This window comes from Psittacula echo (assembly GCF_963264785.1).
Source record: "Psittacula echo genome assembly, chromosome: 19".
Classification (NCBI taxonomy): domain Eukaryota; kingdom Metazoa; phylum Chordata; class Aves; order Psittaciformes; family Psittacidae; genus Psittacula; species Psittacula echo.
In genome coordinates, this window is record NC_137755.1 from 1,709,733 (window position 1) to 1,721,987 (window position 12,255).

A 12,255-nucleotide genomic window follows, 5' to 3' on the forward strand; every position below is an offset into this window, starting at 1 on the left:
GGGGGATATGGGGGGATATGGGGAGATATGGGGAGATATGGGGGGATATGGGGGGATATGGGGGGATATGGGGGGATAAGGGGAGATATGGGGGGATATGGGGGGATATGGGGGATATGGGAGATATGGGGGGATATGGGGAGATATGGGAGATATGGGGAGATATGGGGGCATATGGGGAGATATGGGGAGATATGGGGCAGCTATGGGAGATATGGGGATATATGGGGAGATATGGGGCGGCTATGGGGCTGGGCTAGGGGGCTACAGGTGGCTATGGGGCGGCTATGGGGAGATATGGGGAGATATGGGGAGATATGGGGAGATATGGGGGGATATGGGGAGATATGGGGGGATATGGGGAGATATGGGGGGATATGGGGAGATATGGGGCAGCTATGGCGGGCTATGAGGAGATATGGGGCAGCTATGGGGCCGCAGTGGAGGGCTATGGGGCAGCAGTGGAGGGCTATGGGTCGGCTGTGGGGGGCTATGGGGCAGCTGTGGGGGGCTATGGGGCAGCTATAGGGCTGGGATGGGGGGCTATGGGGAGATATGGGGGGCTATAGGGGGCTATGGGGCACCTATGGGGGGGCTATGGGGCTGGGATGGGGGGCTGTGGGGTGCTATGGGGTGGGGATGTGGGTATGGGGTAAAGATGGGGCTATGGGGCGGGTGGGAGGTGCTATGGGGTGGGAATTGGGCTATGGGGCAGAGACCCCATAGAGGCCAATGGAGACCCATAGGGACCCCGTGGAACCCCATTATAACCCCATAGAGCCCCATTATACCCCTATTATACCCCATTATACCCCATTATACCCCATTATAACCCCATTATAACCCCATTATAACCCCATTATAACCCATTATAACCCATTATAACCCCATTATAACCCCATTATAACCCATTATAACCCATTATAACCCATTATAACCCCATTATAACCCCATTATAACCCCATTATAACCCATTATAACCCCATTATACCCCATTATAACCCATTATAACCCATTATACCGCATTATAACCCATTATAACCCATTATAACCCATTATAACCCCATTATACCCCATTATAACCCATTATAACCCATTATACCGCATTATAACCCATTATAACCCATTATAACCCCATTATAACCCATTATAACCCATTATAACCCATTATAACCCCATTATAACCCATTATAACCCCATTATACCCCATTATACCCCATTATAACCCATTATAACCCCATTATAACCCATTATAACCCATTATAACCCCATTATAACCCCATTATAACCCCATTATACCCCATTATAACCCATTATACCCCATTATAACCCATTATACCCCATTATACCCCATTATACCCCATTATAACCCATTATAACCCATTATAACCCCATTATAACCCCATTATAACCCATTATAACCCCATTATAACCCCATTATAACCCCATTATACCCCATTATAACCCCATTATAACCCATTATACCCCATTATAACCCCATTATAACCCATTATAACCCATTATAACCCATTATAACCCCATTATAACCCATTATACCCCATTATAACTCCATTATAACCCCATTATAACCCCATTATAACCCATTATACCCCATTATAACTCCATTATAACCCCATTATAACCCCATTATAACCCATTATAACCCATTATAACCCCATTATACCCCATTATAACTCCATTATAACCCCATTATAACCCATTATAACCCCATTTTACCCCATTATAACCCCATTATAACCCATTATACCCCATTATAACCCCATTATAACCCATTATAACCCATTATAACCCCATTATAACCCATTATACATAACTCCATTATAACCCCATTATAACCCCATTATACCCCATTATAACCCCATTATAACCCCATTATACCCCATTATAACCCCATTATAACCCATTATAACCCCATTATAACCCATTATACCCCATTATAACTCCATTATAACCCCATTATAACCCCATTATAACCCCATTGTAACCCATTATAACCCCATTATAACCCATTATAACCCCATTATAACCCATTATAACCCATTATAACCCCATTATAACCCCATTATAACCCATTATACCCCCATTATAACCCCATTATAACCCATTATAACCCATTATAAACCCATTATAACCCATAACCCCATTATAACCCATTATAACCCATTATAACCATATTATAACCCATTATAACCCATTTACCCATTATAAAATAATAACCCACAATATACCCCATTATACCCCAATATACCCTATAACCCCATTATAACCCATTAACCATATACCCATTATACTACCCCATAAACCCCATATCCCATTATAACCCCATTATACCCCATTATAACCCCATTATAACCCATTATAACCCATTATAACCCCATTATAACCCCATTATAACCCCATTATAACCCATTATAACCCATTATAACCCATTATAACCCATTATAACCCCATATACCCCATTATAACCATTATAACCCCATTATAACCCCATTATAACCCATTATAACCCATTATAACCCCATTATAACCCCATTATAACCCATTATAACCCCATTATAACCCATTATACCCCCATTATACCCCATTATAACCCATTATAACCCATTATAACCCATTATACCCCATTATAACCCATTATAACCCATTATAACCCCATTATAACCCATTATAACCCATTATAACCCCATTATAACCCCATTATAACCCATTATAACCCATTATAACCCATTATAACCCCATTATAACCCCATTATAACCCATTATAACCCATTATAACCCCATTATACCCCCATTATAACCCATTATAACCCCATTATACCCCATTATACCCCCATTGTACCCCATTATAACCCATTATAACCCATTATAACCCCATTATAACCCATTATAACCCATTATAACCCCATTATAACCCCATTATACCCCATTATAACCCATTATAACCCATTATAACCCATTATAACCCATTATAACCCCATTATAACCCATTATAACCCATTATAACCCCATTATAACCCCATTGTACCCCATTATAACCCATTATAACCCCATTATAACCCCATTATAACCCATTATAACCCCATTATAACCCCATTATAACCCCATTATACCCCCATTGTAACCCCATTACTCCCCATTACACCCCATTAAACCCCATTACAGCCCCCTAGACCCCCCTAGGGCCCCACTGGACGCCCCCCCTTGCCCCCGCAGGGCATCGTCAAGCAGGACTCCCTGGTGATCAACCTGAACCGCAGCAACCCCAAGCTCAAGGACCTCTACATCCGGCCCAACATCGCCCAGAAGAGGATGCAGGGAGCCCTCGAGGCCCACGTCAACGGTGGGGCTGCCCCATAGCGCCTGTGGGGCTGCCCCATAGCGCCGACGGGGGCTAGGGGGGCAATGGGGGTGGGCTAGGGGGGGCAATGGGGGTGGTGAGACCTTCAATGGGGCTTGGGTACCACCTCCATTGGGTTCTATGGGGCTTGGGTTCCATCTCCATTGGGTTCTATGGGGCTTGGGGACCACCTCCATTGGGTTCTATGGGGCTTGGGTACCACCTCCATTGGGTTCTATGGGGCTTGGGTACCATCTCCATTGGGTTCTATGGGGCTTGGGGACCACCTCCATTGGGTTCTATGGGGCTTGGGGACCACCTCCATTGGGTTCTATGGGGCTTGGGGACCACCTCTATTGGGTTCTATGGGGCTTGGGTACCACCTCCACTGGGTTCTATGGGGCTTGGTACCACCTCCATTGGGGTCAATGGGGCTTGGGTACCACCTCCATTGGGGTCAAAGGGGCTTGGGTACCATCTCCATTGGGGTCAAAGGGGCTTGGGTACCATCTCCATTGGGTTCTATGGGGCTTGGGTACCACCTCCATTGGGGTCAAAGGGGCTTGGGTACCACCTCCATTGGGTTCTATGGGGCTTGGGTACCATCTCCATTGGGTTCTATGGGTCCGGGCTCCATCTCCATTGGGTTCTCTGGGTCCAGCCCCCCATCTCCCTTGGCTTCAATGGTGGTGGTGGCATCTCCCTAGGGTTCCGCTTCACGTCGGTGCGGGGCGACAAGGTGGACATCCTGTACAACAACATCAAGCACGCCGTGTTCCAGCCCTGCGACGGCGAGATGATCATCGTGCTGCACTTCCACCTCAAGGTCCGCCCCATAGCGCTATGGGGCACGGCGGCCTCTCCGCTGGGACCAAGGGGCCTTGGGGACCAGCTCCACTGGGGGCAAGGGGGAGAAGCATCCAGCTCCGTTGGGGTCAATAGGGCTTGGGTACCAGCTCCGTTGGGGGCAATGGGTCCGGGCTGCATCCCCATTGGGTTCTATGGGTCCAGACCCCCATCTGCATTGCGTTCTATGGGGCTTCGGTACCATCTCCATTGGGTCAATGGGGCTTGGGTACCAGCTCCATTGGGTTCTATGGGGCTTGGGTACCACCTCCATTGGGTTCTATGGGGCTTGGGTACCACCTCCATTGGGTTCTATGGGGCTTGGGTACCACCTCCATTGGGTTCTATGGGGCTTGGGTACCACCTCCATTGGGTTCTATGGGGCTTGGGTACCATCTCCATTGGGTCAATGGGGCTTGGGTACCAGCTCCATTGGGTTCTATGGGGCTTGGGTACCACCTCCATTGGGTTCTATGGGGCTGGGTTCCATCCCCATTGCGTTCTATGGGTCCGGGCTCCATCCCCATTGGGTTCTATGGGTCCGGTCTCCATCCCCATTGGGTTCTATGGGTCCGGGCTCCATCCCCATTGGGTTCTATGGGTCCGGTCTCCATCCCCATTGGGTTCTATGGGTCCGGGCTCCATCCCCATTGGGTTCTATGGGTCCGGGCTCCATCCCCATTGGGTTCTATGGGTCCACGCTCCATCCCCATTGGGTTCTATGGGTCCGTGCTCCATCCCCATTGGGTTCTATGGGTCCGGGCTCCATCCCCATTGGGTTCTATGGGTCCGGGCTCCATCCCCATTGGGTTCTGTCGGTCCGCGCTCCATCCCCATTGGGTTCTATGGGCCCGCGCTCCATCCCCATTGGGTTCTATGGGTCAGGGCTCCATCCCCATTGGGTTCTATGGGTCCACGCTCCATCCCCATTGGGTTCTATGGGTCCGTGCTCCATCCCCATTGGGTTCTATGGGTCCGTGCTCCATCCCCATTGGGTTCTATGGGTCCGGGCTCCATCCCCATTGGGTTCTATGGGTCCGGGCTCCATCTCCATTGGGTTCTATGGGTCCAGACCCCCATCTGCATTGCGTTCTATGGGGCTTCGGTACCATCTCCATTGGGTCAATGGGGCTTGGGTACCACCTCCATTGGGTTCTATGGGGCTTGGGTACCACCTCCATTGGGTTCTATGGGGCTTGGGTACCATCTCCATTGGGTCAATGGGGCTTGGGTACCACCTCCATTGGGTTCTATGGGGCTTGGGTTCCATCTCCATTGGGTTCTATGGGGCTTGGGTACCATCTCCATTGGGTCAATGGGGCTGGGTACCACCTCCATTGGGTTCTATGGGGCTTGGGTACCACCTCCATTGGGTTCTATGGGGCTTGGGTACCATCTCCATTGGGTTCTATGGGGCTTGGGTACCATCTCCATTGGGTCAATGGGGCTTGGGTACCACCTCCATTGGGTTCTATGGGGCTTGGGTTCCATCTCCATTGGGTTCTATGGGGCTTCGGTACCATCTCCATTGGGTCAATGGGGCTGGGTACCACCTCCATTGGGTTCTATGGGGCTTGGGTACCACCTCCATTGCGTTCTATGGGGCTTGGGTACCACCTCCATTGGGTTCTATGGGGCTTGGGTACCACCTCCATTGCGTTCTATGGGGCTTGGGTACCACCTCCATTGCGTTCTATGGGGCTTGGGTACCACCTCCATTGGGTTCTATGGGGCTTGGGTACCACCTCCATTGGGTTCTATGGGGCTTGGGTACCACCTCCATTGGGGTCAATGGGGCTTGGGTACCACCTCCATTGGGTTCTATGGGGCTTGGGTACCACCTCCATTGGGTTCTATGGGGCTTGGAGACCACCTCCATTGTAGTCAATGGGCAGAGCATCCTTCTCCATTGGCTCCCCTGCCTCCGCCCTCCATCCCCATTGGGTTCTATGGGTCCGGGCTCCATCCCCATTGGGTTCTATGGGTCCGGGCTCCATCCCCATTGGGTTCTATGGGTCCGGGCTCCATCCCCATTGGGTTCTATGGGTCCGCGCTCCATCCCCATTGGGTTCTATGGGTCCGGGCTCCATCCCCATTGGGTTCTGTGGGTCCGCGCTCCATCCCCATTGGGTTCTATGGGCCCGCGCTCCATCCCCATTGGGTTCTATGGGTCCGCGCTCCATCCCCCTTGGGTTCTGTGGGTCCGGGCTCCATCCCCATTGGGTTCTATGGGTCCGCGCTCCATCCCCATTGGGTTCTATGGGTCCGGGCTCCATCCCCATTGGGTTCTGTGGGTCCGCGCTCCATCGCCATTGGGTTCTGTGGGTCCGCGCTCCATCCCCATTGGGTTCTATGGGTCCGCGCTCCATCCCCATTGGGTTCTATGGGTCCGGGCTCCATCCCCATTGGGTTCTGTGGGTCCGCGCTCCATCCCCATTGGGTTCTATGGGCCCGCGCTCCATCCCCATTGGGTTCTATGGGTCCGGGCTCCATCCCCATTGGGTTCTGTGGGTCCGCGCTCCATCCCCATTGGGTTCTATGGGCCCGCGCTCCATCCCCATTGGGTTCTATGGGTCAGGGCTCCATCCCCATTGGGTTCTATGGGTCCACGCTCCATCCCCATTGGGTTCTATGGTTCCGTGCTCCATCCCCATTGGGTTCTATGGGTCCGTGCTCCATCCCCATTGGGTTCTATGGGTCCAGACCCCCATCTGCATTGCGTTCTATGGGGCTTCGGTACCATCTCCATTGGGTCAATGGGGCTTGGGTACCACCTCCATTGGGTTCTATGGGGCTTGGGTACCACCTCCATTGGGTTCTATGGGGCTTGGGTACCATCTCCATTGGGTCAATGGGGCTTGGGTACCACCTCCATTGGGTTCTATGGGGCTTGGGTTCCATCTCCATTGGGTTCTATGGGGCTTCGGTACCATCTCCATTGGGTCAAGGGGGCTGGGTACCACCTCCATTGGGTTCTATGGGGCTTGGGTACCACCTCCATTGGGTTCTATGGGGCTTGGGTACCATCTCCATTGGGTTCTATGGGGCTTGGGTACCATCTCCATTGGGTCAATGGGGCTTGGGTACCACCTCCATTGGGTTCTATGGGGCTTGGGTTCCATCTCCATTGGGTTCTATGGGGCTTCGGTACCATCTCCATTGGGTCAATGGGGCTGGGTACCACCTCCATTGGGTTCTATGGGGCTTGGGTACCACCTCCATTGGGTTCTATGGGGCTTGGGTACCACCTCCATTGGGTTCTATGGGGCTTGGGTACCACCTCCATTGGGGTCAATGGGGCTTGGGTACCACCTCCATTGGGTTCTATGGGGCTTGGGTACCATCTCCATTGGGTTCTATGGGGCTTGGGTACCACCTCCATTGGGTTCTATGGGGCTTGGAGACCACCTCCATTGGGTTCTATGGGGCTTGGAGACCACCTCCATTGTAGTCAATGGGCAGAGCATCCTTCTCCATTGGCTCCCCTGCCTCCGCGCTCCATCCCCATTGGGTTCTATGGGCCCGCGCTCCATCCCCATTGGGTTCTATGGGTCCGGGCTCCATCCCCATTGGGTTCTATGGGTCCGGGCTCCATCCCCATTGGGTTCTATGGGTCCGCGCTCCATCCCCATTGGGTTCTATGGGTCCGCGCTCCATCCCCATTGGGTTCTATGGGTCCGCGCTCCATCCCCATTGGGTTCTATGGGCCCGCGCTCCATCCCCATTGGGTTCTATGGGTCCGGGCTCCATCCCCATTGGGTTCTATGGGTCCGGGCTCCATCCCCATTGGGTTCTATGGGCCCGCGCTCCATCCCCATTGGGTTCTATGGGTCCGCGCTCCATCCCCATTGGGTTCTATGGGTCCGGGCTCCATCCCCATTGGGTTCTATGGGTCCGGGCTCCATCGCCATTGGGTTCTATGGGTCCGCGCTCCATCCCCATTGGGTTCTATGGGTCCGGGCTCCATCCCCATTGGGTTCTATGGGCCCGCGCTCCATCCCCATTGGGTTCTATGGGCCCGCGCTCCATCCCCATTGGGTTCTCTGGGCCCCGCGGCGCCGTGCCCGCCCCATAGCGACCCCCAAGTGCCCGCCCCATAGAACGCCATCATGTTCGGCAAGAAGCGCCACACGGACGTGCAGTTCTACACCGAGGTGGGCGAGATCACCACGGACCTGGGCAAGCACCAGCACATGCACGACCGCGACGACCTCTATGCCGAGCAGGTGGGGCGCTATGGGGCAGCCCCATAGATCCCATCTCCCCCCCCCCCCCCAGCGCTGCCCCATAAGGCTCACTTGGGGGGCGCTGTGCCCCATAGATGGAGCGGGAGATGCGGCACAAGCTCAAGACGGCCTTCAAGAGCTTCATTGAGAAGGTCGAGGCCTTGACCAAGGAGGAGCTGGAGTTCGAGGTGCCCTTCCGGGACCTGGGGTCAGTCTATGGGGCGGGTGGCGGCGCTATGGGGCGCTATGGGGCTCTATGGGTCCTTATGGGTCTCTATGGGGCGCTATGGGGGCTCTATGGGTCCCTATGGGTCTCTATGGGTCTCTATGGGTCTCTATGGGTCCCTATGGGTCTCTATGGGGGTCATGGCTTGGTCCAGGCAGCGCGTTGCCGCGCATCCACCAGGGGGCGGTATAGTGCCGCAGTGTGCTCTATGGCTCCCTATGGCTCCCTATGGCTCCCTATGGCTCCCTATGGGTCTCTATGGGGCTCTATTGGGGGCTCTATGGGGTCTCTATGAGGTCTCTATGGGGTTTCTATGGGGCGCTGTGGGGCTCTATTGGGTCTCTATGGGGTCTCTATGGGTCTCTATGGGGTCTCTATGGGGTCTCTATGGGGTCTCTATGGGGTCTCTGTGGGGTCTCTATGGGTCTCTATGGGGGCTCTATGGGGTCTCTATGGGTCTCTATGGTCTCTATTGGGTCTCTATGGGGTCTCTGTGGTGTCTCTATGGGTCTCTATGGGGGCTCTATGGGGTCTCTATGGGTCTCTATGGTCTCTATTGGGTCTCTATGGGGTCTCTATGGGTCTCTATGGGTCCCTATGGGTCTCTATAGGTCTCTATGGGTCTCTATGGGGTCTCTATGGGTCTCTATGGGGTCTCTATGGGTTTCTATGGGTCCCTATGGGTCTCTATGGGGTCTCTATGGGGTCTCTATGGGGTCTCTATGGGTCTCTATGGGTCCCTATGGGTCCCTATGGTCCCTATGGGTCCCTATGGTCCCTGTGGGTCCCTCACTGCCTGCCCGCACAGGTTCAATGGGGCCCCGTACCGCAGCACCTGCCTCCTGCAGCCAACCAGCAGCGCCTTGGTCAACTGCACCGAGTGGGTAGGTCCCGCCTGCCCCATAGATCCCGCCTGCCCCATAGATCCCGCCTGCCCCATAGATCCCGCCTGCCCCATAGATCCCACCTGCCCCATAGATCCCGCCTGCCCCATAGATCCCACCTGCCCCATAGATCCCGCCTGCCCCATAGATCCCGCCTGCCCCATAGATCCCACCTGCCCCATAGATCCCGCCTGCCCCATAGATCCCGCCTGCCCCATAGATCCCGCCTGCCCCATAGATCCCACCTGCCCCATAGATCCCGCCTGCCCCATAGATCCCACCTGCCCCATAGATCCCGCCTGCCCCATAGATCCCACCTGCCCCATAGATCCCGCCTGCCCCATAGATCCCGCCTGCCCCATAGATCCCACCTGCCCCATAGATCCCGCCTGCCCCATAGATCCCATAGGTCCCATCGATCCTATAGGTCCCATAGATCCCGGCTGCCCCATAGATCCTATAGGTCCTATAGATCCTATAGGTCCCATAGATCCTGTAGGTCCCATAGATACTGGCTGCCCCATAGATCCTATAGGTCCCATAGATCCCGGCTACCCCATAGATCCTATAGATCACATACATCCCGTCTGCCCCATAGGTTGCATAGATCCTATAGGTCACATAGATCCTATAAGTCCCATAGATCCCATAGGTTCCATAGATCCCATAGATCCTATAGGTCCCATAGATCCCATAGATCCCATCTGCCCCATAGATCCCATAGGTCCCATAGCCCCCATAGATCCTATAGGTCCCATAGATCCCATAGGCCCCATCGGTCCCTTAGATCCCATAGGTCCCATAGATCCCATAGGACCCATGGGGCTCTCTATGGGGTTCTCAATGGGGTTGGATGGGTTCCTATGGGGTTCCTATGGGGTTCTTATGGGATCTCTATGGGGTCTCTATGGGTCTCTATGGGTCCCTATGGGTCTCTATGGGTCTCTATGGGTCCCTATGGGTCCCTATGGGTCTCTATGGGGTGTCTATGGGGTCTGTATGGGTCTCTGTGGGTCTCTATGGGTCCCTATGGGTCCCTATGGGGTCTCTATGGGGTCTCTATGGGGTCTCTATGGGTCCCTATGGGGTCTCTGTGGGGTCTCTATGGGTCCCTATGGGGTCTCTATGGGGTCTGTATGGGTCTCTGTGGGTCTCTATGGGTCCCTATGGGTCCCTATGGGGTCTCTGTGGGTCTCTATGGGTCCCTATGGGGTCTCTGTGGGTCTCTATGGGTCCCTATGGGTCCCTATGGGGTCTCTATGGGGTCTCTATGGGTCCCTATGGGGTCTCTGTGGGGTCTCTATGGGTCCCTATGGGGTCTCTATGGGGTCTGTATGGGTCTCTGTGGGTCTCTATGGGTCCCTATGGGTCCCTATGGGGTCTCTGTGGGTCTCTATGGGTCCCTATGGGTCTCTATGGGCTCTCTATGGGTCTCTATGGGTCCCTATGGGTCTCTATGGGGTCTCTATGGGTCCCTTTGGGTCTCTATGGGTCTCTATGGGGTCTCTATGGGTCTCTATGGGTCCCTATGGGTCCCTATGGGTCTCTATGGGGTCCCTATGGGTCTCTATGGGGTCCCTATGGGTCCCTATGGGTCTCTATGGGTCTCTATGGGGTCTCTATGGGTCTCTATGGGTCTCTATGGGTCCCTATGGGTCTCTATGGGGGTTATGGCTTGGTCCAGGCAGCGCGTTGCCGCGCATCCACCAGGGGGCGGTATAGTGCCGCAGTGTGCTCTATGGCTCCCTATGGCTCCCTATGGCTCCCTATGGCTCCCTATGGCTCCCTATGGCTCCCTGTGGCTCCCTGTGGCTCCCTGTGGGTCGCTGTGGGTCGCTGTGGGTCCGCTATGGGTCGCTGCCCCGCAGCCGCCCTTCGTGGTGACCCTGGACGAGGTGGAGCTGATCCACTTCGAGCGGGTGCAGTTCCACCTCAAGAACTTCGACATGGTGCTGGTGTACAAGGACTACGGGCGCAAGGTGACCATGATCAACGCCATCCCCGTCGCCTCGCTCGACCCCATCAAGGAGTGGCTCAAGTATGGACCCATCCCCATCCCATCCCTATGGACCCGTCCCCATCCTCTCCCTATGGCCCCATCCCCATCCCATCCCTATGGACCCGTCCCCATCCCATCCCCATGGACCCGTCCCCATCCCATCCCCATGGACCCGTCCCCATCCCATCCCTATGGACCCGTCCCCATCCCATCCCTATGGACCCGTCCCCATCCCATCCCCATGGACCCGTCCCCATCCCATCCCCATGGACCCGTCCCCATCCCATCCCCATGGACCCGTCCCCATCCCATCCCTATGGACCCGTCCCCATCCCATCCCCATGGACCCGTCCCCATCCCATCCCTATGGACCCGTCCCCATCCCATCCCTATGGACCCGTCCCCATCCCACCCCTATGGACCCGTCCCCATCCCATCCCCATGGACCCGTCCCCATCCCATCCCCATGGACCCGTCCCCATCCCATCCCTATGGACCCGTCCCCATCCCATCCCCATGGACCCGTCCCCATCCCATCCCCATGGCCCCATCCCCATCATCCCCATCCCATCCCCATGGCCCCATCCCCATCATCCCCATCCCATCCCCGTGGCCCCATCTCCATCATCCCCATCCCATCCCTATGGCCCCATCCCCATCATCCCCATCCCATCCCTATGGCCCCATCCCCATCATCCCCATCCCATCCCTATGGC

General features: G+C 54.7%; 1 protein-coding gene across 1 annotated transcript in view; it reads left to right on the forward strand.

Moving 5' to 3' along the window:
- SUPT16H (SPT16 homolog, facilitates chromatin remodeling subunit) overlaps window positions 1-12,255 on the forward strand; it is a 49,460-nt gene that overhangs the window by 31,083 nt on the left and 6,122 nt on the right. The window contains 6 exon segments of the mRNA XM_080631825.1: window positions 3,235-3,361; window positions 4,066-4,184; window positions 8,305-8,430; window positions 8,526-8,638; window positions 9,465-9,540; window positions 11,409-11,578. Coding sequence (XP_080487951.1) covers window positions 3,235-3,361; window positions 4,066-4,184; window positions 8,305-8,430; window positions 8,526-8,638; window positions 9,465-9,540; window positions 11,409-11,578 — 731 coding nt within the window.